General features: G+C 43.5%; 2 protein-coding genes across 3 annotated transcripts; one reads left to right on the top strand and one right to left on the bottom strand.

The window, feature by feature from the left end:
- Positions 1–519: 519 nt before the first annotated feature.
- NUBP1 (NUBP iron-sulfur cluster assembly factor 1, cytosolic) lies at positions 520–6,445 on the top strand. The gene is made up of 11 exons (XM_069870510.1): positions 520–577; positions 655–756; positions 1,073–1,209; positions 1,467–1,535; positions 2,425–2,457; positions 3,172–3,262; positions 3,546–3,700; positions 4,775–4,885; positions 5,009–5,111; positions 5,606–5,689; positions 6,275–6,445. Exons 1-11 carry the CDS (start codon positions 544–546, stop codon positions 6,325–6,327), a joined length of 972 nt encoding a protein of 323 aa, XP_069726611.1. The 5' UTR covers positions 520–543; the 3' UTR covers positions 6,328–6,445.
- A 426-nt stretch (positions 6,446–6,871) lies between these two features.
- On the bottom strand, positions 6,872–13,610 carry TVP23A (trans-golgi network vesicle protein 23 homolog A). Of its 2 annotated transcripts, none has more exons than XM_069870511.1 (6): positions 13,452–13,610; positions 11,080–11,224; positions 9,586–9,675; positions 7,912–8,037; positions 7,372–7,501; positions 6,872–6,997 (listed from the first exon to the last, which is right to left on the bottom strand). In XM_069870511.1, the coding sequence occupies exons 1-6, from the start codon at positions 13,595–13,597 to the stop codon at positions 6,936–6,938; spliced, it is 699 nt and encodes a 232-aa protein (XP_069726612.1). In that variant the 5' UTR covers positions 13,598–13,610; the 3' UTR covers positions 6,872–6,935. The 2 variants fall into 2 exon arrangements, with proteins under 2 accessions (XP_069726612.1, XP_069726613.1); XM_069870512.1 differs by having other exon boundaries at positions 11,188–11,224.
- Positions 13,611–25,771: the final 12,161 nt, after the last annotated feature.

Genomic DNA, 25,771 nt, shown 5'->3' with positions numbered 1-25,771 from the left:
ATGGACAGTTATTCAGAACCAATCTCAGGGATGGAGACGGGCTCACTCTGGATTAACCCCAAGCTCCAGGATGGAGGTGGGCTTGATCTAGATTAGCACTGAGCTCTGGGACGGAGCCAGAGTTTGGTCTGGATTAACCCCGAACTCTAGGATGGGTCCGGGCTCAACCTGGATTACCCCTGAGCTCCGTGACGGAGCCAAGTTTTATCTGGATTAACGCTGGGCTTTGTGACAGAGCCAGGCTCAGTCAGGCACGGGGACGGAGATGGGTTTGATCTGGTTTAACACCAAGCCCGGGACAGAGACGGGTGTGATGTGGATTCAGAGACAGGTTTGACCTGGATTAACGCTGAGCTCGCTGATGGAGATGGGCCTGATGTGGATTAACACGGAGCGCGGGGACACAGCCGGTCACGGTCTGGATTAAGGCCGAGCCCCCGCCCGTGTCCCGGTCCCGCGCCCCCTGCCGGCCCCCTCCCGCCCCTCCCGCGCACGCGCGGCCCCGCCCCGTGTGGCGCAGCGGAGGTGACGCGGCGCGCGGCCATGGCCGAGGCGGCGGGCGCGGCGCGGCCGGAGGGTGAGGGGCGCGGCCCCGCGGGGAGGGCCGGGCTGCCGGCGGCGGGCGCGCTCCAGCTCTCGGTGTGTCCCTTGCAGAGTGCCCCGGGACCAGCAGCGCCCGCGCGGGCAGGGCCGCCGCCTGCCAGGGGTGCCCCAACCAGAAGCTCTGCGCGGCCGGCGCCGCCGCCACCGACCCGGGTGAGGGGGGCGGGGCCTGAGGCGGGACGGGGCCTAAACGGAGGGGGCGGGGCTTAACGGCAGGGTTACGTATCGGGGCGGGGCTTGAGGAGACGGGGCCTAAGGCAGGGGCGAGGGCTGAGGGGGGCGGCCTGAGGGGGGCGGGGCTTGAGGTAGGGGCGCGATCGGAGGGGGCGGGGCCTGAGAGATGGGTCTAAGGGCGGGGCGGGGCTCGAGGGGGCGTGGCTTAAGGGGTGTGGTCTGGGGGCGGGGCTTGAGGAGGCCGGGCCTAAGGGCGGGCCGGGGCCGGGGTCTGAGGCGGCCGCGTCTCCCGCAGCGGAGGCGGCGGAGCTGCGGGAGCGGCTGCGGTCGGTGAAACACACGGTCCTGGTGCTCTCCGGGAAGGGCGGCGTGGGGAAGAGCACCTTCAGTGCCCTCCTGGCCCACGGGCTGGCGGCGGATGAGACCAAGCAGGTAGGATGTTTGAGTGGGAGGCCCCCAGCCCTGCCTGGGGCACGACCCGCGGGCATGACTGCACTGAGTACGCCCCCCTTCCCTTTAGGGGCTGCGCCCCCCTTCCCTTTAGGGGCTGCGCTTCCCTTGCTTCTCAGGGCTCCCACTCATTCCCTGTATTCACCGCACTGGCGTGTCTTCCCTGTGGGATCTGTGCTTCGGAGCGGTCTGGTGCCCGCTGGTTTCCAGTGGGGCAGGTTGGTTGGTTTGTTTCCCAGGTTGCTCTGCTGGACATAGACATCTGTGGGCCGTCAATCCCGAAAATGATGGGTCTAGAAGGAGAACAGGTAAGTGAAAGCTGAAATGTGTCATGTAAAGGATTTCTGCTCAATTTTTCATTAACATTGACTTTCCAGTACCTGAAGGGGCTACAAGAAAGCTGGAGAGGGACTTTTTACAAAAGCTGGTAGTGTTAGGACGAGGGATAATGGCCATTAACTGGAGAGGGGCAGATTTAGACTAGACATAGGGAGGAACTTCTTCATGATGAGGGTCGTGAGACACTGGAACAGGTTGTCCAGGGAAACTGTGGATGCCCCATCCCTGGACGTGTTCAGGGCTAGGTTGGATGGGGCCTTGAACAGCCTGATCTAGTGGGACATGTCCCTGCCTGTTGCAGGGGTGTTGGAACTAGATGATCTTAAAGGTTCCTTCTAGCCCAAACTGTTTTATGATTCTATGATTCTAACATTTTAGAGAGTTGTAGACTTAAAGCTTCCAGAAGGTCTACTGACTGAGAAACGTGTGTTGCAATGGGTAAAGAAATAAAGAAGGCGAGATGACAAAGTTCAACATAATTTAATCTGAAAAAGGGTTGTTCATTTTCAGGATGACTGGTTCTGAAAACCAGTTTTTGCTTTGTATTTGCCATATATTCATGACTACTTGAAACTTAAAAGAGCATCATGTTAATGTGATTTATCAGACCTGTAATGTTTTATATAAATAGTTAAAGTCATGGATAAATTTCTTGCACAAGGGTTAGACGGTTATTATTCACTTACTAATGGAGCTCTGGCCCTTCTGCAGTTTTAATTGAGCTGCTCCATCTAGAGATATAGCAGCACTGTATTTCTAGACAGGGTATTTACTTACCCACTTGTGACTTAGGTTCATGTTTTATGTAAAGTCTGTATTTATTTCTAGTATAACTTTATGTATTACTTCTATTTTCAGGTTCATCAGAGTGGATCTGGATGGTCTCCAGTGGTAAGCTGGTGCGACTGTTTCTGAACATTTGTTGGGTTTGTTTGAGTTGGGCACTGTCTCTGAAAGTGAGAAACAAATGAGGGAGAAGCAGGGTCTAGTGTTACTAATTCTTTTTCCAATGACATAGGCTACGTATGTCAATGTGTTTAATTTCTTTTGTTAAGAATAACTACATTTCTAAAATAGTTTTATTATTTTAAGTATTGCTTGTTTATTGATTTTGCTACTATACTGCGGGCAATAGATATGTTATTTAATTCCATTATTTTTGGTTATCACGTGCTGTATAGTATGTCACCTTTTCAGTGACAGACAAAAGGTATCTTACACCTGAGAAAAACCTTACTCATTAGAAAATGTAGGGAAAATTTTGCAAGAGTGTTGTTGTCCAAAGACCACCGTTAGCATGTACACTGCTCGATGCTGAGAGGGAAAGCTGCTTTTATCTTTACACTGTCTCCAGCATCTCCATAACCCTCTGTAAATCTTATTACAAGTAGGCTTTTATCAGTCTGTGAATGTAGCTGGTGAGTGTTGCACAAAAATTGTAGTTTTCAGTGCTCTTTGATAGAAGCATAAGTTCTGTCTTAATTTGCTTAATGTCTTCCTCCCCCCCAGCTGCTGTTTCTCTAGAATCTGAGTTTAGAGTTGGTTTCTCTTCACTTTCTTTACTGTTCTGTGGCTTCTACTGAATTTCTCTTACTTCTCTTTTAGTATGTTGAAGAAAACTTAGGTGTCATGTCTGTGGGGTTCTTGCTTAGCAGTCCTGATGATGCCGTCATCTGGAGAGGACCAAAAAAAAATGGTATGTTTCAAGCGTTTTCAACAGCAATCAGTGTTGTGAGCTTGTTTAATAATGTAAATATAATATAGTAAGCTGAAGGGGGGGAAAAGAGCAAAAAGAGTTCATTTGATGAATGTAGAAGGTCAGATGGTGTATTGTTGTGAGCTTTTTTTAAGCCTTGGCCAAATAAGCCTTTCTGCACTTAAGTTGCCAACTAAAACATCTGAAGTATACGCTTAAATCTGAAGTACAGGGTACTTCAGATATATTTTTCCCTCTTCCACATTCTCATCCTTTCTTTTAGGGCTGATCAAACAATTTCTTCGTGATGTGGACTGGGGTGAAATAGACTACCTGATTGTAGATACGCCTCCAGGAACATCAGATGAACATTTATCTATTGTGCAGTATCTGGGTGCAGCGCATGTAGATGGCGCTGTTATAATTACTACCCCTCAGGTAAGAAAACTTAATTTGTATTGACGAAAGCATGGCATTTGGAGCCAATTCTTGGCTTAGGGTCTCTGTTTAACATCACAGAAATGAGGTAGAGAATCTAAGGGAGTTGACTGTCTTGCTTCGTGCCTACAGCTGGTTGGTTTAAGAGTTAGGTTGGTGTTTCAGTGGAGTAGGGGATCAAAGTGAGTCACTAAAACACTGAGCAGTTCACAATCAAAAGCTGTTGTGATCTGTTGATAAAGGGAAATGCAGTATTTCACTTCCTTTTTCGATATCAGAGTTCATGTCAGTGCGAATTTCTAACTTGCCATTAGCTTACTGTTCAGCAGTCAGTAAGAAGTTTAGTTTTCAAGGGATAAGGTGTGTGCTGTTTGACACTAAGTGAAGTAGCCTGTTGTCTCCAGTGGGCAACTTTGTGATAATGAGCACTTTAAAGAGAATAATTAACCCCTAGAGATCTGAAACTCAAAATACATGAAATTAAAATGTAGGTTTTAAAGTCTGGTTTGGAATGACACAGCAGATCAAACTGGCAAAAGGTACCTGGTATTTCCCCAGTGGCTGAAAGGTTGAGGGCGATATTGGATACACAGTGAAGGAAGGAGGAGGGAACAGAACTGAGCAAGCTTGGGCATACATACAAAAAATCAGAGGAGATTATAAGCTACTGGAAGTTTAATTAGGAGAGAGATAACAAACTTAAGCCTAGTGCTTCTTGTCCTTGTCTGCTGCATTGAGAATCTCAAGGGCCTGTCTGTAAACTGAAAATGTGGAAAAGTAACAGAACTGAAGATTGATAGAGGAGATAAAGCATAAACATGGTTGAATCTTTACTAGAGTCCGGCCAGGTTCCAAAACAGTACCAGATTCCATAGGCTAGAACTGTTGTATCTGTTCTGTTGCTACTCATGGAATTGTTGCTAGAGCACGTAACACAGGTTTATGTTCTTTAGAAAACAAAGAGAGCAGTAAATATATAATGAACCTTCTTTAAAATAGCTCTAAGGATGTAACTTAATGGCTGCAGCATCAAAACATTACAGTCAAAATAACAGTGTTCCCTAATACTTGTAGGAAGTATCACTTCAGGACGTTCGGAAGGAGATCAACTTCTGCCATAAAGTGAAACTACCAATCATAGGCGTTGTGGAAAACATGAGCGGTTTTATATGTCCGAAGTGTAGGGTAAGAAGGCTCTGTGGGTTACAGTGTTTTTCATCTTGATGTGGTTTGTCGTAAAACATTGCTCAAAAAATGCATTGTTCTCGGCATTGTGATACATTAATGCGGATTCTCATGTTGTCACAGAATGAATCTCAGATCTTTCCCCCGACTACCGGAGGTGCAGAGAAGATGTGCCAGAACTTAAATGTTTCCCTCCTGGGTAAAGTGCCTCTAGATCCCCAAATAGGTAATGTTCCTGTATTGCTTTGTATTTAAAACCATGACTTGGACACTGAAATTAGAGTATTGAGCATTTTATCTCTTAGGTAAATGCCTCCTTCTAGATGGAACGCTTTCCTGAATCAGAAGTTACTGGAACTGCAGGATAGCATGGTGTGAAAAGAAGAAAGTGCTAGGATAATTTTCTTAGCCTGAAATTTAATCTTGTTTAAGATCAGATTATGCATCTTCTCAGCTGTGTAATCTTGTTCAAAGTCCAACTCATCTTTCTCTATGGTGTAACCACCTGGCCGTGCAGACTGAACTCAGGGTTTCTGCTGGTCGCATTCCTTTGTGAATCTGTAAGCTGTACTTCTAGTTACATTACTGACAGGAGGAATTCTTAGAAGAAGTAGATGCATATGGCTCTTTGGAAAGGTGTAACTGGTAGTGAGATAAAGGATAAAATAAATTCCATCTTTTGCTGTTGCATTTTTTCCATGTTTTTCCCTGTCCTTCCAGCAAAAAGTTGTGACAATGGCCAGTCTTTCTTGTCTGAAGCACCAGAGTCCCCAGCAACGTCATCTTACAGGAGCATCATTCAAAGTAAGCCTGAGAATCACTGCAAACAAATATTCTCTGTTCTGAGCACTTCTGCAATACATAAAGGTGCTCAACAGATGGATGTTATTCTGCCACAAACAATAAAGATAGTAGGTGTGCACAGCAATTATGAAAGTAGCAGGTGCAAGTGCTTTTCATTTCTGGGCATCAGTTATGACAGACCTTTAAAGCAGTAACGGAATTGCATTTAATGACTGGTTTCAATGTTTGGCTTCAGTCATTAATTTTCAGAGAAGCGTGTGCATACTTGCTTTCACAGGAAAGTCCCAAGATTCTCCAGCAGGCCCATGGGCCGTGCTCACCACAGTTGAGTTGGATACCGTGGGCCAATTATCACCTCCACTGCTCATTGTAATTGTACGAAGAAAACATACAAAAGCTACCTAAAGAGCCCATGGCCTAAAGTTTAAAAATAGAAACAGCTGGAAAATTCCTAAAGCCATTTTCCCTATGATAAAGGCCCGACTTGTGGTATTTTTACCAACAGCGGACAGAGAGATGCAGCAGTAACAAACTCCTGATGTGCACATGAAACATTATTTCCATTACTTTTCCCTGTCTTTGCAGGAATTCAGGAATACTGTGATCAACACCATTTTCAAGAAGAAAAGATTATCTAATCTGTGATTGGAACAGAAATGTAGTTCATGTTTAATTATAGAAAAGTAACTTATGCCTTGATTTAATAAAAGGAATGTATTCTTTTTGTATATTGCAAATAAATTCTTAATATAAATATTCTTGCTTTAGAGTTTTTCTGCAGTTTAAGATTCTTGCAGCTCACAGGTGCTTTCAAAGCTTGCAAGGAAGCTGTAAAACTGAGTTGCTGTTGTGGTTACTTACACACAATCTGCATCGGATGTCACAGTACTAATAACCTGAATAGGAAGTTGGTGTTTCAAGACATGCGTGAGATTTTATTTAGAAAGCTGAATATAGAATATACTTTATGGACATTGGGACTCTGTGTCTACATGGAGTGGCCTTTGTCCTGCACCAGGATGAACTGTGATGCCTACTGCAACTGAGTTCCATCATTTAAGTATCTTTCCTTTCAGCGGCCAAGTTCTGTATTTAGAGTGAAATTCAGCGTATGAAGGCCCTAAACCTTCCAGAATCTAAAGATGCAAGCACAAGTGACAAAGTAATTATTTCACGCAGGCATAATTGTTGAAGAGCTTTACTTAAATGTCTTTATGTGAAGAACAGCTTTCATAAATAAGTATTTTTATCTAGCGCCTGTCTTCCCATGTTCCTCAATGTGATCTTCTGAAATTCTCCTTGCCTGCCCTGTGGGATGAACACAGGAAAGATGGGTGTTAGCATGACCTAGTGTGTGGGAATCGCGAGGAGCAAGGAAGAGCCTCACTCTGCTAGCTCTGCCTAGGCAGAGGCTTTGTAGCACCTCAGGAGGGATCCCTCCCACGCTTTAACTTGACGGCTTGGAGCAGCTCAGTTGTGAAGCCTCAGCCAGCTTCTGAACACAGAGGAGTGAAATGGGGTACAGGCTGTGTGAGGGAGTTCCCCAAGAGGCTTATGGGAGGACCAAGGCAGCTCTGCCAGGGTGTATTTTAGGAGCTAAGACCTGGCAAGAGCCAAAACCAACAGTGTGAGGCAGGTCAGTGTGTGATGCTTCGTGGCTGACAAAGCAGCTCTGTACTTACTCTTGGGAGCATCTGCTGTGACAAGAAACCTTGAATTGACTCTGCTGATGCTTGTTTGTCCCCCTAGCTTGCAGTGGATGTAGCCATATAAATTAGCAGTCTGAAGGGAGATCCCAGCTATCACAAGAGCCTGTGGACAAACAGAAGTTCAGCTGGGGCAAATACACTGCTAAATATAGATAGCGTGTGCAGTACATTACATACGCCTGCACTTATACAACTTAGATGTACACACGTGCTGGTTTTTTCCCCTTTCCTACTAGTTTCCTTTGACTGAAGTAAGTTAGAAACTAAGTATTCTGCTAGTTTAGAAGTCTGTTAATTTTGCTAACCACTTAAGGTTCTCAAGTTAGATGAAGGAGTTGACATCCAGTGACCTAGTAGAAGTGGAGCATAAAATGACCAATCCGTTCCAGAGTGCAGCGCTTGACTCTGGGAAACTGAAGCTGATCAGTGGCATGTTTGTACTGTCGGAAGATTTGTTTCAAAGACCCCACTGTAAAACTGACAGATCTGGACTTTCAATACCTCTGGACTTACCAGCCATTTCAGCTTCAAGGAGAACAAGGTGCTAAAGAGGAACACTGTCCAAATAACTGGGCAGATAATGAGACCAAGCCAAAAGATTCGAGCTTCAGCTTCTGTTGAGGCGGCTATTGTAGGCACCTAGGAAGAAGATTATTGAAACAGCTAGTCACAGAGACAAAATTCACAATCAATATCAAATCAGCAGAGGAGAAGGAATGGACAAAATTACTTCTTTACCTAAATTTCACTTATACATGCATGGAAGGAAGACAGAATAAAGACAGAAGTACAAAAATGTAATAATTACAAGGTGCCTTTAATTTTTCCATGTATCCTCTAAACCAGTGATGGTGCAGAGCTCCAGAGCATGTTCTCTGCCTTCGTAGTTACAGAAAAAGACAGATGTTCAAAGTCAATGGAAGGCTTGAATCACCTGTATCCCATAACTGACAAATTATCTAACAGTGACATTGCCTTAGCACTAATTATTTAGGAGAAAAAAAAGTCAGTACACCTGAGAACACTGCATCTGAAAGTCCTCGTTAACTTGATGAGCAAGATTACAAAAGGCTGCAGCCATCCCAAAGGAAGGGGAGGGCAGTTCTGTTGGCTGGAGTTTAAGAATTGTTTTTGTTCCAGCCAGCCACAGCAGGAGATACAGTTTTGAGGGAGAGCCTCTGTTGTGTCAGCAGCACACTGGGAATTAGCTGCGTATTGTTGGTGAGTGAATTGGTTTCTTTCTAAGCAAATTCTCCCATAAAGGAGATCTTAAAGAGTTGCCAGAGGACTACCAGAAGAGGCATGGAGTGCTTGACTCTAGAAAGTAGCATTGAATGTGTTTCAGGACCTTGCTATGACAAAGTATTTCTCACGGATCAGCCGTGACAAAAATACAATCAGCCCTTAGTTATACATTCTTTCTGGCAGTACTGTGATTTTCACTTTAAGCTACTATTTGCCTGAATTTTTGGAAGCTCTTTAACCCATAATGAGTCAACTTTGTATTTCTAGGCTGGATTTAAGAAACTGTAATAGGTGAACCAGGCTGCTTCATTTTACGCTCATTTTGAGGTTGGGTGGTCATTTTATGGATGCCTTTGCTTTTAAGTGTCCAGAAATCTCTTGCTATTGTCTCAACTTGACAGAACTAATAAATTGTGAAAGCATTCTGGTTTCTTTGCTTTCATGCAGGTTTGCCTGTATTAGATTACAGGAGGAATGTTCCTATCTGTTCTGCTCTTACCGCTGTGCAGCCAGGAGCTGTCGCTGCAGGCATCTGCAGGGCTGCTAGAACTATTCAGCATTGCTTTCAACGCATTTTTACTGAAGAGGATTCTTTAGTGGGATTAACTATGGGAAGATGTGTTTATTAAAAGATGCTCTCATTAAAAAATAAAATAGAACTGCCAGAAGTGTTTTATACTGACAGTACCATACTATGAATATTTATTCTGCTGATAAATATGACGAGAACGTTGTGAGACTTAGTTTTGTTCTGAATACTTCCAGGATGTAATGACCTGATGTGCTTGCAATAGAACGCTTACTTTTTATACAGCTCCTACAGACGATAAGGTAACTCTTACACGTATGCTCTGTTTATGTATTTATTTGACTTACTATTAGCTTTACAAGCTTTCCTACAGTTTCTTTTTGTCCCATGCCTACTTTTATTAACATACTTACCCTTTTTGCTTCAAACACCCAGTGGCTTTTTCCGTCTTCGTCAATCTGGTTCCACCAACGCAAACCAACCAAGAGTCTTCCTGTCACATTCTAGTGACAGAAACAGTTATTTGCATTAATCGGTTGCGTAATTCACTTGTCAGACTAACATTAAAGACAAGCATGTTTGAAAATCATATTTTATCCATCACTTAAATTAGTTCAAAAAGCTCTGTCAGCTTGAGCACGACAGTCAAGGATGTATGAGTTGCCACAAAATTAGATGTCTGTTCTAATATGATAATTAGCACAATAAAATTGATATGGGTAAGAAATTACAGGTTGTATGTTTTCTAAGTTGGTTAGTTGGAGAAGCCCCTGATAAATAAATTTCTTCAGTAATAGAGCTGCAAACAGAAACACACTGAAAAATTGGAAGGTTAATTCTAAGCAGGTAAGCTGCATGGAATCAAGCAAACAAATTAGAAAGTATTTCTGCACCTGGATGAGAATACCAGAATCTTTCAGTATACTGGAGACACATCAATGCTTCACTTGTACAAAACAAAAGAGAGTAGTTCTATTTGAGCAGTGAACAACCTTATATTGCAAGACAGGTGGATCAGGTGGTGATTTCTCAATTTAGTTTTGTGACTCTTGGGGTGAGGTGGAGGCCTCACAGCCTGATGTTACCTCAGTCAAGAGCAGAAATACTGCCAGAAGCATGTAGCGAGCTCCATGCCCTGAAGGTTTGACGAATCACCAGCTACCCACTTCTGAGGACAGGAGTGGCCTTGCCAAGAGCAATCAATATATATTATTTGACTTAGTCCCACCACACAAAGCGGTGCCAAAGAATTTTCAAAAACTATAAAATTGACACCTGAAAATCCTTCTGTGGGGGAGAAAAAATGACCCCCTTACCTGATGGACAAGTTGATAGGCCTAGACCTCTCTTCCCCTCCAATAAGGGATGGCTTTTGAGTAAGAATTGCTTGCTGCTGACTTTGTTGGATGTTCTCCAGGAAAAACAGCTACTAACTTGAGTTTCAATTGTTATTTCATATGTATATATAATCATTGTTAACTGGTGACAACAGTCTAGTACTAATGCAGCAAGTGAATTTATCAACAGCAATCCCAAACTTATTTTGATGTGTCAGTTAAAATAAATTACTTGATGTTTACGCTAATTCTGACTGGTGGCTAACACATACGCACATCACATAATCCTTCAGTCATAATCCAAGTGGGAGACTGGAAACAGATTCAGCTACACCTAAGCTCCCCTCTGAGGGGAAGCTTAGAAAGCAAAGGGGTCTGTCTTTAACCTTGTGACTCAACAGGAGGGCATCCCTCAGCCACCTGTCAGAGCTGTACCCACTTAATGTGACAAATACATCAACAGGTCACAATGTTTTTGTCACTTTTTCCAGTATACGTATTTCCTTTTTTGTTTTATTTAACAGCACATGGAATGCTTTCAAAGGAAATTACTATTCAGGGTCATCTTACCTTAACTGACCAAAAGTCAAAGGAGAGAAGGAGGAGAATAGTGACAAAACAGGCAACAAAGCTGTTGCTGAACCAGTCACAGAACAAGTAGGTAATAATAGCACTCACTCGGAAAAACAGGTGGAAAAAGGTGGCCAGTGGGTGCCTAGGGAAAAAAAAAAAACCACAAACCAAAACCAGAGCAATTGGAAAGTTATGGGACAAGAATATTCATCAGCCTGATCCAGTGGAAGGTGTCTGTTGCCCACGGCATGAGCTTGGAACTAGATCATCTTTAAGGTCCCTTCCAACCCAGACTATTCTATGGTTCTGTGATGTATAGGAATGTTACTGTATTTGTTAACAACGTAGCACAAAACTATTTCTAGTCTATAATGGTATTTTGATTTATAGCTACTATTATTTCATATGTTGATGTGTATCTTCATTATAAAGCAGTAGTGTTTCCCCAAGCCAAGCTTCAATCTAAAGCTAAAAGCCGGAATGTGGTGTTCACGTCAAAATTTTCTCAAAGAGAGAACAAAATGCAGTGTCTTTCACCAGTTTCTTTGGTACTGCATGAAGGAATTCAGTTGTGTTCACCACTGTGCCCTAGAATCCTCATCGCTTCATGAAATAAATCAGCATGGCAAGGCACAAAAGAATTGAGACAGATCTTGTAGTATTGTCACAATGAGGGAAGAAGAGTAGTCTCTAATTAAATAAGTATATATAAAGTGGATCAATTAATACTATGGTTTATTGATACTTTTGCCTGTCTATTTTATTAGGTAGAGTGAGCCAGTAGGAACAGATCTCTAAGAGTAAAGTACCTGGTGCAGTGAACCTCCTACCGTTTCAGGGTGGTTTCCACTTTAAGCTCACTCTAGTCTGGATCTGTAGACAGTTCAGTTTAATCCTTTAGGCTATGTTCCCCAAGACTGCACCAAAATCTAAACCTTCATTTGAAACGTGTGGTGCTGGTAACTGACAAGCAACTATGAGAATGTTGACCTTGTGTTGTGGCTGACTCATCGTGCAGTTATAAAGTCCAATGTGCTGGAAGGGCAGAAGTGTTTTCACCAGGCAGTAGTAAAATACAGTAATTGTATTGTAAAGCGAAGTGATGGCTTGTTTGCACATCTTGGATGATGCTTGCGCTAGGCTTTACTTATCTTTTTTCCTTTGTTTATGCCTACAAGCAATAATAACTTCATAACGGACCAGAGTAAACTGGGCCGGGGTGGAAGGGAAGAAAGCAATATAAATCAAAGCTTATTATATACATTATTGAGGAGTGCATGCATATGTATAGTTCCTTTTGACATAAAACTTCTCTCTTGGCAGTCTTTGACTGGAGATTTTTCAAAAGCCACTGATGGAACAACAGCTGCATGACCTGGGACCTTTGTGTCGACTGAGCTGCAGGGTGACACCTCTGGTAGCGTACTGGTAGGATGCTTAACCTGACAGATGACAGGGATCAGTAGGTTGGGGTTTCTTAGGTAACAGCTACAAGGATAAGATATGCTTTTTCCCACACAACATCACATCCCATGATAGGAAACCAAGTTTTATTGCAAATAACTTGCTGTTTTCCTTTAGCCAGGTGTGCAGCGCCGCAGCACTCTACAAACAGCTTGTTTTCCTGGAGATGAGTGCGCTCTCCACTCCTCCAGCCTAACAAACCACTGGCTGGCTGGGTGTGGGGTTTATGAGGTGCCTCTCTCTCCGCTCGTTGTCTGGATGTGGGGTTGATGTGCTGCTCTCCCAACATCTCCAGCCTAACGACCTGCAGTTTGGCTGGATGCGGGCTGTGTGATGTTAGGCTGGAGAAGTGGGGAGCGTGGCACAAGCTGCTGTTTGGCTTGGGTGTGGGGTGTGTGCTGTGCCCCTCTCTTCACTTCTCCAACCTAAAGCACCATATGCCACCTCAAACTCTGCTAGGGGAGGTTTAGGCTGGACATTAGGAAAAAAAATTTTTACGGAAAGCATCATTGGGCACTGGAACAGGCTGCTCAGGGAGGGGGTTGAGTCACCTTCCCTGGAGGGGTTTAAGGGACGGGTGGACGAGGTGCTGAGGGACATGGTTTAGTGTTTGATAGGAATGGTTGGACTCCACGATCCTGTGGGTCTTTTCCAACCTGATGATTCTACGATTTGGTTAAGTGTGGGCTGTGCGCTGTGCCCCTCTCCAGCCTCCCCTCCCCGTCTCCCTGGCCGTGGGGCCGGTCTCAGCCCCTCTCGCCGCTCTCCGGCCTCCCCCGCCGTCAGGCTGGGTGCGGGGTTTCCGATGCGCCTCCCTCCCCCCAGCCCGGCCTGACACCCGCCGTTTCCCCGGTTCTCCCCGGCCTCCCGCCGCGGTTCGAGGCCCCGCGCCGCTCCGCCCTCACCTGATCCGCGCTTTCCGCAGCGCCAGCTCCTCCTCGCTGCCGAAGTCGAGGGACACGTCCTCGGTGTCGTCCACCGGCACCTGCGGCGGCGGCGGCTCGGCACGGAGGGGCCGGGGCGGCCTCCCCCCGCTGCCCGCCGGCCTCATCGCGGAGCCCGAGAGCGGCCCCGCCCCGCGCTCTGCGGCCCCTGCGGTCCGGGCGGAGAGCGGCCTCTGGGGGGTTAACAGCGGCTGAACGGGAGCCAGCGGTGGCTCAGGGGGGCAAGAAGGCCAATGGCATCTTGGCTTGGATCAGAAATGGCATGACCAGCAGGTCCAGGGAGGTTATTCTCCCTCTGGACTCGGCACTGGTGAGACCGCTCCTCGAATCCTGTGTTCAGTTCTGGGCCCCTCACCACAAGAAGGATGTTGAGGCTCTGGAGTGAGTCCAGAGAAGAGCAACGAAGCTGGTGAAGGGGCTGGAGAACAGGCCTTATGAGGAGCGGCTGAGAGAGCTGGGGGTGTTTAGCCTGGAGAAGAGGAGGCTGAGGGGAGACCTCATTGCTCTCTACAACTACCTGAAAGGAGGTTGTAGAGAGGAGGGAGCTGGGCTCTTCTCCCAAGTGACAGGGGACAGGACAAGAGGGAATGGCCTCAAGCTCCACCAGGGGAAGTTCAGACTGGACACCAGGAAAAAAATTTCACAGAAAGGGTCATTGGGCACTGTCAGAGCCTGCCCAGGGAGGTGGTTGAGTCACGAACCCTGGAGGTGTTTAAAAGTCTGGTGGGCCACCACACAGTGACTGGGACAGGGCTGCTGGGCCACTGTGCAGAGACCAGGATGAGGCTGCTTGGTCACTGTGCACTGACCAGGAGAGGGCTGCTTGGTCACCACACCCCAACTGGGACAGGGTTACTTGGTCACCACACATTGACTGGAGCAGTCTGCTTGGTCACCACGGACAAACTGGGACAGGGGTGCTCAATCACCACACACCAACTAGGGTAGGGTGACTTGGTCATTGTACACCGAATGGGATAGGGCTGCTTGGTCACCACACGCTGACTGGGATGGGCCACTTGGTCACCAGACCCCAACTGGGACAAGGTCGCTCAGTCACCACACACTGACCAGGTCAGGACCACTGGGTCACCACGCACACTGACTCGGGATGCTTAGACCTCTTGCTGAAGATAACCCACAGAGGGAAAGGCAATGTAGGGAAAAGGGAGCATCTCCAAGTCTGCTAGCCACGGGCATGTTTGCTTTGAGGACCGCAGCTGGCACCAACAGCCCACTGTCCGGCCAGCGTTGGGCCCTGTGCAGTATGTCTTCGGGAGCAGTGCCGTACGGCCAGGGTGCTGCTGCTGGGGGAGCGCAGCTCAGCCCGCTAGTTAAAAGATTCCTATTGTTTTTATTGAAATTCCAGATGGATTATACAGCAGAATTAAGGAAGTAGGAAAGTGAAATGAGACAATTGAGCTGCAGGATATAGATTTGGGTTTCCTGATGGTAGGAAATGGTCCTGTCAGTTAAGTATGAAGTGGAGGATCGAGGAAGGTCTGTAGTGTTGGAACTGCGTGACCCTTCCAACCTAAACCATTATGTGATTTATAGAATTATAGCCATTTGTAGATCTGACTAGCTATTCATGATAAATAAGCCTGTATAAGAAGAACTTCCAAGTCTTTTCTAAAACACTGATCTAAGCCGTAATGTATCTGTTGAGTAAATACAGAAGTTACTAAGGTGAACGTTTCAAAAATGTGAATTAGAAAGTAGCTTCTTGCAAGACCTGTTATTAGAATAAGACCATACCTAACACATCAGAAAAACTGGTAGAGCTGTTCTTGGTAGGATTTGTAATTGTAGGAGGGGCAAGGTGTATTTTATCAGTAATAATGTTAATATTGTGGTAGTCCTCATCTGGCCTTGACAGTGTTAAATCAGTGCTTCATAGTGGGATGGTAAGTACAGCAGACTTGCACTAGAAAATTGAGTAGGCTGTCTGTGACTTCATGAGGTGGCTCACAAAAGACTACAGTATTGGAAGAGTTAAGGAGGCTTTCACTCCCAAAGAAGATATAAATTCTTTGAGAGTTATCATGAGAAACAATTATTAAATAATTATGCGCATACCTGAAGCTGACCTCCATTTACAGTATCAACATGCCCTTTGGCTTCCGAGCAACGTACTACAATAACTCAAACAGAACTGGCTTTTGACTCAGAAGCAGCTCCCGGAACTGTTGACAGAAGCATTAAGCAGTAGAGGGAGGTCTTGCGTCTTCTCAAGTGCCAGAATATTAGTTTCAGCTACTGTTACCCACTCTTCTTCCACCTCAGCACAGTTCTATGAGCAAGTCTGGTTTGAATTTAGTAATGCTGTAAGGCTACTGTTTTGCCTGAGCAATTGCATATTTGTTCTAAGGTGCCAGAAGATAACTGTGTGCTTTGTTACTTACCAGATAAAGCAGTACTTGCCTCTATGGGAGAAATGACAGTTAGCCTGTCGCGACACGAGATACCTAATTTAGAGATGAAATGATGTAACTAAAAAAGAAACAGAACCTGTGTTTTGGGGGTTTTTTAAATTTAAAAACAGATCATAGAATCAGAATAACCAGGTTGGAAGAGACCCACCGGATCATCGAGTCCAACCATTCCTATCAAACACTAAACCATGCCCCTCAGCACCTCGTCCACCCGTGCCTTAAACACCTCCAGGGAAGGTGACTCAACCACCTCCCTGGGCAGCCTCTGACAGTGCCCAATGAACCTTTCTGTGAAATTTTTTTCCCGGTGTCCAGTCTGAACTTCCCCTGGTGGAGCTTGAGGCCATTCCCTCTCATCCTGTCCCCCGTCACTTGGGAGGAGAGCCCAGCTCCATCCTCTCCACAACCTCCTTTCAGGTAGTTGTAGAGAGCAATGAGGTCTCCCCTCAGCCTCCTCTTCTCCAGGCTAAATACCCCCAGCTCTCTCAGCCGTTCCTCATAAGGCCTGTTCTCCAGCCCCTTCACCAGCTTTGTTGCTCTTCTCTGGACTCGCTCCAGAGCCTCAACATCCTTCTTGTGGTGAGGGGCCCAGAACTGAACACAGGATTCGAGGAGCGGTCTCACCAGTGCTGAGTGCAGGGGGAGAATAACCTCCCTGGACCTGCTGGTCATGCCATTTCTGATCAAGCCAAGATGCCATTGGCCTTCTTGCCCCCCTGGGCCACTGCTGGCTCATGTTCAGTCGCTGTCAACCAACACCCCCAGGTCCCTCTCCTCCAGGCAGCTTTCCAGCCAGACTTCTCCCAGTCTGTAGCACTGCATAGGGTTGTTGTGCCCCAAGTGCAGGACCCGGCATTTGGCCTTGTTAAACCTCATGCCATTGGACTCTGCCCAGCGGTCCAGCCTGTTCAGATCCCTTTGGTGCCTCCCTACCCTCCAGCAGATCGACACTTCCACCCAGCTTAGTGTCATCCGCAAACTTGCTAAGGGTGCACTCAATGCCTTCATCCAGGTCATTGATAAAGACATTGCACAGGGCTGGACCCAGCACTGAGCCCTGGGGAACCCCAGTTGTCACTGGCCTCCAGCTGGATTTCACACCGTTTCCCACCACTCTCTGGGCCCGGCAGCCAACCAGTTTTCCACCCAGGCCAGAGGCTGACAGTTTCTGAAGCAGAATGCTGTAAGAAACTGTGTCAAAGGCTTTACTGAAGTCCAGGAAGACCACATCCACAGCCTTTCCCTCATCCAGCAGCCGAGTCACTTTGTCATAGAAGGCGATCAGGTTATTTTGGCAAGACCTGCCTTTTGTGAATCCGTGTTGACTGGGCCTGATCACCTGGTTCTCTTGCATGTGCTTCGTGATAGCACTCAGGATCACCTGCTCCATGACTTTCCCTGGCACTGAGGTCAGACTGACAGGCCTGTAGTTTTCTGGGTCCTCCCTGCGACCCTTCCTGTAGATGGGCACGACATCAGCCAGCCTCCAGTCTAGTGGGACTTCCCCAGTCTTCCAGGACTGTTGGAAGATGATGGAAAAGGGTTTGGCCAGCACATCCGCCAGCTCCTTCAATACCCTTGGGTGTATCCTGTCCGGCCCCATAGACTTGTGGGTGTCTAGTCAGGCTAGCAAGGCTCTGACCACCTCCTCTTGGATCATGGGAGCCTCATTTTGCTCCTCTAGTTCCTGGGTTTGTACACAGAGGGAACAACTTTCTTTAAGATTAAAGACTGAGGCAAGGAAGGCATTAAGTACCTCAGCCTTTTCCTCATCCCCTGTTACTGTTGTTCCTTCTGCGTCCAATAGGGACTATATGGTCTCCCTAGTCCTCCTTTTATTATTTATATATTTATAGAAGGATTTTATGTTATCTTTCACAGACTTTGCCAATCTGATTTCTAACTGAGCCTTAGCCCTTCTGATTTCTTCTCTACACAAATAACTGTTGTGGGTTTTTCTCCCCTTCTTGCAGTGTTTGTCTCCACTGATTCACTGTAAGGATTCTCTTTTTTCCTAAAAAACTCTATTAGATAATCCCACAGATGGTTATCACTGCACCATGCAAATGTTATTTGTACTGTTCTCTAAAAACCTATGTCTCATTATGCCATGTGATTGTTCAAAGTATTGTAGGGGTTATGATTTGCTTTTAGACCAAATTAAGAGCTAAAAAAAAGAATTTCTTACAGGCAATCCTCCTCCCAGAACAAGTAATGGCCTTTCTGTCATAGAGAGTATGAATAACTGAGAAATCTCTTCCATTTTCTGTTTCAGCAATAAATAGAACCTCCCCTAGGACGAACATGCCACTGTATTCACAACATAAATGTGAAGTCAGCTGATTTCTCTTTTTCTTTGGATTGTTGCCCAGTCTGCTGCACTGGAATGGTATTGGCATCTTTTTGTACAGGGGCATTTTGAGTTACTCAACAGTTATTGCTCTGGATTAAGCATCACCCTGGTGTTTACAGTTAAGTATTCTGTTCCTCTGAATATTGGAAAGTATGGTGACTCCAAGAATAATTCTCACCTCGCTCGTATTAACTACTCTTACAGGGTTTCTTGGGTTTTCAATAAAATGTTTAGATTTTGAGGAGGTAGGCCAAATTAGAGAACACATTAAATAGACAGCTACCTAATAGCATCACCGTCTAATTAATTTGTAAAAGATGATTTCCTGCTTTAGCCCAGAACCAATTTCTGTGGAATTTCTTGGCTGTGCATACCGGAGTTGTTGTAATCAGCAGCTCTGTATCAACAGGGGAGGAGCTGCAGCATTTACCCGACAGATCAGGATAGTATCTTAGCTGGATGATATGTGGCAGTACTCTCTCAGTAGAGATCAAGTTCTGTTATCAGTAAGAAATGGGTAACTGAAAGATACATCAAAGCTGAAGAGGTTTGGGCCCTAAATATAAAGGGAGACTTATTTAAAAAAAAACCAAACAAACACACCAAAACAAAGACAGACCAAAGCAAAGTCATCAACTGTCTCACAGCTTGGTGTGTGCTTCTTCCTAACGTTTGTATGCTGTGTGTTTAGTTTTATATATCTCTGTATGTTCAAAGCCTCAGCCATTCTTGGCTGCAGATCTTGATACTTGTAACTTCTGCAGATCATCCCTTATTTCTCATTTCGAGAACTCCAGGTCTAAGGAACTTGTGATGTTTGGACACCTGTCAGAAGTTTGGTTTAAGTAACTTAATAGATCCATTGCAGTAAGGAGGAATAGGATCCATTTCCCATAGTGGCAGTCTTCCAGTTTCACCAGAAGAAGTGCTTGAGGTCCCTTCCCTCACACAAGTATCCAATACCTTTCCTGACTTAGGCTGGTCCTCTGTGGGCTTGCTAAGGTTAAAAAAAAAAAAAAAAAGACAAAACACCAAACCCAACAATATAAAAGTAATCTAAACCTATTAAAGACCTGAAGAATTATCAAAAAGTTTAGAAACTTAGTACAATGGGAGATGAATATGAAGAACTGTGGCGGCTGCTGCTTTCTCTGCAAAAATAAAAGCTAACGTTTTTATAAAAGCTGTAAGCTGCTTATTCATTTGCTTTTTTTCCCCTCCTTGCTGTCAGCAATATCTACGTAGTCTTGTTAAGATCCCTGAGGCACTTGCTGGCCAATTCTTCAACCACTGCTTTAACTGGTAAAGTCTGCTTCATCTTTTGTTGTGGAGAGTGTGGCTTAGCAGCTTTTGCTGTATTTTCTTGTTATTTACTCTATTTCTTGTTATTATTTACTCTAAATCAGTGTCAGGAGGGTGGTAAGGGCAATGACTTCCTCAGGAAAAAAAAAGTAGAATACTGATAAAACACAAAAAGGAGAAGTTAGAAAGGGTTCCTAGTCTCATGATGTAATGAAGTGAGAAACCTATATCTACAATTCTAATTCTTTTGACCTGAAGATTTTTGTGAAGATAACTGTGATACCCACTTCCACAGCATTATTGTTTAATAGTATCTTTCCTTAATTTAGTAATACTTTTTTTTCTAGTTCACTGAATAGTTTCAGCTCCCTAAAATTCCTTGTATTAAGTCACAAAGGACTTGCGGGGATGCCTGAGGAATTACAGTTCACCACGTCCATTCAGTTTCTGTAGGCCAGAGTCATACAGAGAGGTAGGAGTGTTCAGGATTAATCTTTAGGTTGGATCCTAAACCTGTTTGTTTCTCAGAGGCTGCACTGACTGGTTTCTGTCCTTCGTGCAGGATGGACCAGTTTCAGCAGAAGGATTTGGAAGTTCCGCTTCCTGGGAGCAGAGCAGTCTGGAAACCACAGTGAAGGACTGTGGAAACATGGACCTGAAGCTCCTGAAGAAGATGGCGTGACTATCCACCATAACACAGTTGCTGACTGCAGTTACAAGAATAGCTACTGGAATAAAAGTTGTAGTAAGTGCCTTTTTATTCAAGTGGCTAAAGATAGAGTTGCTGTGGCTGATGTGGGTTTTAATATCTTTTGTGCATGGTGTGTGTTTTAGTTGACAAAAATCAGAAATACTCTAGGGAAGCCCCTAAAATACATGGTTTCTTCAACTGTCAGTGTAGCATTTTTGCCCAGTTTAGATGCCTCCATCATTCTGAAACTTAGCATAGAGCTGTGGTTTTGCACACATCCTTTTCCTTGTTGGTTTGGGTTTGCGTTTGTATTCTGTTTCCCATTCTTGCTCTATTTTATTTCAGTTTAAGGGGAATTACAGCTTTTCTGTCCACATGCTCCAATACGCTGGTATACAGGACTAGTTATACGAGGTCAGAGGACAGAAAAGATGTGAATTTCTGTCCTTTTATTTCTTCTTTTTCTTTTTAACTGCTCTCAGCTATTGAAAAATGACAAGTCCTTCTGTTAACAAGATGAATACTATTGTGTATTGTCTGTCTCAAAACTACTGCTAAGACATCTGTGCGTCTGTAATGTCAACAGACTTCTTGAAAATGAAGAGAAGGAGTAAGAGCTTTTTTCGGTTTCTTTCCCTCCATCCATAGACAAGGTAGCAGCTGGATATGGCTGCAGATCCTGGTGCTCACGGTGCGCTTGCAGAACGTGCAGCTGCAGCCATCTGCTAGTGAAAACTCTTCATGCTCCATCATTGGCTTCCTGACTAAATACCTTATGCTAGTAAAAACAGCGTAATAAGAGAAGAACGTGCTTATAGATCAATAGTGCTTTAGCAAAATGTTGCTAAACCAGGAATATTTTGTTAATTTTTCAGTCATTTCAGATTTTTTTCACTGGGAAGTTCCAGCCTGTAGTGCCAGTGAAAGTAAGGAATCAGTAGGATCCAGGTGAGGAATAAAGTGCTGGAATTCATAGTTTAAATGTGGGCCTATCACCACAAAGATAGTTTAGAAAATATTTGATACCTTCCTGCTGAAAGCAGCTTCATGTCTTTGTCATCATACATCTGCCTAGTTCTCCACAGAGAGCTTGGTGACAGCTGTATCCTCTTGACACAGCAATGAATCTGGGATGCACAGACTAGGCTGGAAAGTTGATGTTATGTTCTTGCTGTTATTTATGTTACTAAGAACAAATGTGGGGGCTATGAGTTTTTAAACTATAATATTTTAGAGAAACAGAAGAATTCCATTGAATGTTTATGGTACCTGGCAGCAAACTTTGATATCCCAGCCTAATAAAAGTAGGAACCAAGGTAATTTCTGTAAGAATGCGTTTTGAAGCTAGTATGTCAGGATTTTTTAAAGCAGTCAGCTAAACAGGTCTTTTGTTCAGCCTGCTAAAAGTTGACCAAAGTTCTGTGAGATTCTGAATGACCACAAATATTTGAGGCCCTTATCTTTCTCTGCAACCTGATAGGTTGGAAATTCCCAACCTTTTTTGTTCCTAGCCTCACTTGAGAAAGCCACGTTCTGGGAAGTCTATCAGGATGACCAACCACATAGTAGTGCATTACCTTGGGCTATGAAATTTGGATTTAATACCGAAATTTTTGTTTGAGATTCCTTCCATCCAGGCTGAATAGCTTTGACATAGTGCTGGGTGAGCAATTTTCCACAGACTCAAAAGATTTCCCTGCTTTCCAGAGGTAATGACTCAAGCCTGTGTAATATATAGGCATCAGCATTTCACTGCTTTGCTTTGCAGGTGCATGTATGTATTCAACTGCACGACTTCTTTTCCTCTTACCACAGTTCTCTTTAACTGACATGCAAGTTAGGTAGATAAGAGTGATGTTTCATAGCAGCTGTATCTCTTTTTAAGGATCATCATAGCAGTCTTCCTATCAAAGTCTAAAGGAGAAGATGTGTCTTAGCTATAGAAAGTGCCAAACAATAGCAACATAAGAAGCAACAAATAGTAAAAATGTACAGCCTGACTTAGTTCTCTTTTTCACACACTTTGTTTGTGCTATGATACATTTTAAAGAGGAAAGTTAGTTAAAAAGGAGAACTTGTGCTTTTGATTTCTCTGCATTGAGGGGAAGTATCACTTCTAAGTAAATATGATGCTGCCCAAAGTCTTCAGCTAATTTTGAAATCCAGATAATCTTAGTAAAGTCTTAGTAGTTCATCTTACTGTTTTTCCTGGGGACAGCGAAGCAGCTGACAGTGTACCAAGGCAGGCCAGGTTGTGACCTTAAGTACCTGACATCTGGCTATGTTGTGAACCTCAGCAGAGTTTATATAGTGTAAAGGCAGTAGGAAAGTTTTTTTTTATTAATACAAATGCAAAAACAAAAGCAGAAATAGTAGTCATATTTAATCATTTTCTCAAAATTGCAAATTAGGACCATAGCAGCACAAGAATTTGCATCAAGTTTTCAAAGCTTAAGCCACTGTAGTCCCCTTCCCCTCATTTTGACCTTAGCTACAAGATAATCAGTTTTGAGATCAAAGGCAGAGTACTTCTAGCATGTTATTGCTTGGTATGTTTGCCTATAGCCCCGCAAAAGCCAGGGAGAGCTGTATAGAAACCATGCTTTCTCCCAGATGGTGATCTTGAAGATCTTTTCAGAAAAGCCCTTAGGAATTCTTAAAATGCATGAGAAGAGTAAAACAGCAAACTTGAAATCTTTGTATCTTAACACTAAGGCAAAGGCAATCCCATTTTTTGATGTGTTTCAAATCTAGACATAACAGAAGAAACAATATCGCATTGGGATTGCAAAGCCTATAATCTCCTATTCATGGTGAACTTTGCCTAGGCACGTTTGCAGGTGGACATTGCTTAAAGTATGAAACACTTGCATAAAGTTTGCTTTTTGCATGCTTAAATGGAAGCCATGATAACATCACAAGGTGTTTGCTTACTTGCTTGTCTGCTTCTGGGGGAAACTATCCTATGAGGGGAGCTCTTTGCCCACAAAGAATTATTACATGATACCCATTATTACATGCCCTCATAGTCAAACATACTTAGACTGTGGAGCACTGAGCACTAGCTGCCTTCTGCCTGTGTTCTGCCCTACAAGACTGTAAACTGCAAGTGGAGGCATCTTACTCAGTGCAGTTGTGTGTTGATAAAATTATGGGAAACAATCTTTTTCACATGATACCACAGAAGCAATGCTACTCTGAATTAGTTGGAGCTTACTCATGCTTCAACAAAACTAATGTTGTCTCTTCTGTTTCAAATCCATGTGGGCAGCAACTTCAAAGGAAAATACATTGAAAGGAAAATCCTGAGTGAGATAATATGCATGAAAGATCCAAGGGATTTGCTTTTACATAATAGAAAGGAATTACTCTGCTTTTCTCTGTTGCCATTATATAGTTAGAGTAAAACCTGTCACCTATCTACACTGCAAGTCAAAATCATTCTACTGGATAATGAGATGGCTTTTTCCAGTGTTTTGCATGCACTTCCTGATAGAGAACATAAGCATGAATGTTTAGAAGAAGCCACAAATTCTTGTTATTCTACAAAGATATTTTGGTTCTTTACCAGAATTTGCAGTAGTGTACTTGAAAGTTTTATAGATATTTAGCAAGTTCCTCTTGATGCATTTTTTCTTACTAAGTGGAATTCTTGCTCCACTTTCAAACATGCCCAACAGTGAAAAGGAATCATGACAATATTCAAGGTAAGAAAACCTAGTAGCAAATAAAGAGAAAAATATTTAGGTTATATTTCAATACTTCTCCCATACTCAACTTATAGGCATGTTTCGGCAGCAGTGTAGACGACTGAATCGTAAAGATCCCAGCTGTAAGCCCTGAGACAGTCCAAGAAATTTTGCCCCATTTATTCCAAGACCATAGGTTCTACTGTAACAATCACACAGCTGAAAAAGTAGGAAAAAACATGCTGTAAAATTAATTGTTAGTGGTTGGTAAATGTTTGTTTAGCTACTGCCATCTTTATCCCACCATTGCTTCTATTCTAAAATATTGAAGTAGCCTTCCCCAAACAGTAACAATGCCTTAACACGAGCCACTGCAAACATTGCACAGATCAATTAGCAGTTTTAAATAGGCAAAAGGAAAATAAATCACCATGAGAAAGCACCAGAAGGAATCTGGTTTTAAGACTCATAAAACACATTTCCGTGTCTTAAGACTGGAAACATAAAACATATATTGCCTTTAAAAAGTTGAAGAGATGAGAAAATTAGTTTTGTTTACATTCATTTTTGCATCTCAGCAAAACTGATAATTTATTTTGCATCTTTAACAAGTTGTTGTTAGTGGATGTAGCTACTATGAATAAGAACCATGTTAATAGAATCTAGTTAACTCAGCACATAAATTACATAGCTCGTTGCTTACAACATGACTGATGTTCATATTTGGCTCCAAGGTGCTTATGTTAAACACATTAATGTTCTAGTAACTAATGTTATTCTCCTTTTTGATGTTGGCTTTGTAGATTTATTCTGTATTATGCAGGCAGTCATAGTACACAAGACTGGTAATGATAATCTTTGCACTCACAAGAAAAAAATACTCTACTTGTAGATTTATATTTTACTCATTTGATCAAGATAATTTGCTGTGTTCTTTTTACTGTGCTCTTATGAAAACTTGGGGATTTTTTCTTTGCAAATTTATCCAGTCTGAAGGCACCCATTCTTTATTTTACTACCTGTTAGAAAATGTTCTTATGACAAAGGTAAGACACTACTGATTGCATTTGGAAGTCTTTGAAGTGCTCTAGTTTGACATTGCCCAGTCTTGACCTCTACAACAGAAGAGCAAGAAATGACTTAAGAAAGCAGTACCAAAAAAAGACTTCTTAGTATTTTTGAGTTGAATTGAGTACTCGGGTTGTAGTAGGTTTCGAACTGTATTTTAACACTGTGTTTCATAGTGTGGAAGATGTGCTATTCCGCCCGAGGACTTGAAAACTCTTCTGTTAAAGGAATTTAACTTAGTGTCTGCCTCTTGGAATGTATTTTAGCTTTGAATAAGAATACATGGAAGTCACACCCAACTTGTTTGATAGTTATTTTATACCTAATAGCTTCAGATACAGCAGAAACTAGAGCCAGAATCGGGATAATTTCTTGACCCAGAATTTTTGTACTGGCTCTAATGCATTTGACTTTCATGAAAGCAGAATTTATTCACAACCTAAACTCTAATAGTACATTGGAATCTATCCATCTTGCAAAGGAACAGATTTTGTGCTGAAGCTTTTGGTACTGTTCTGGTTCAGCAATACCCGTGCTGGACTTGCTAATAGGCCCACACTCCACTTTGGCCAGGAGACAAATAACCATCTATTGCAATCCTTCTTTAGTGAGATAAATATATTTTTTAATTTATTTTTTCAGGTGACCATGCTGATGATTGGAAAATTATATTTTATGAATGCTTGGAGGAATTGTGCTGTTTTTTATTTTATCAAGCAGTAATTTGTTGTTGGAAATTTTAT

This window comes from Phaenicophaeus curvirostris, chromosome 16, assembly GCF_032191515.1.
Source record: "Phaenicophaeus curvirostris isolate KB17595 chromosome 16, BPBGC_Pcur_1.0, whole genome shotgun sequence".
Classification (NCBI taxonomy): Eukaryota; Metazoa; Chordata; class Aves; order Cuculiformes; family Cuculidae; genus Phaenicophaeus; species Phaenicophaeus curvirostris.
Note: the sequence above shows the minus strand (reverse complement) of the source record. Positions and strands in the feature narration are given on the sequence as shown.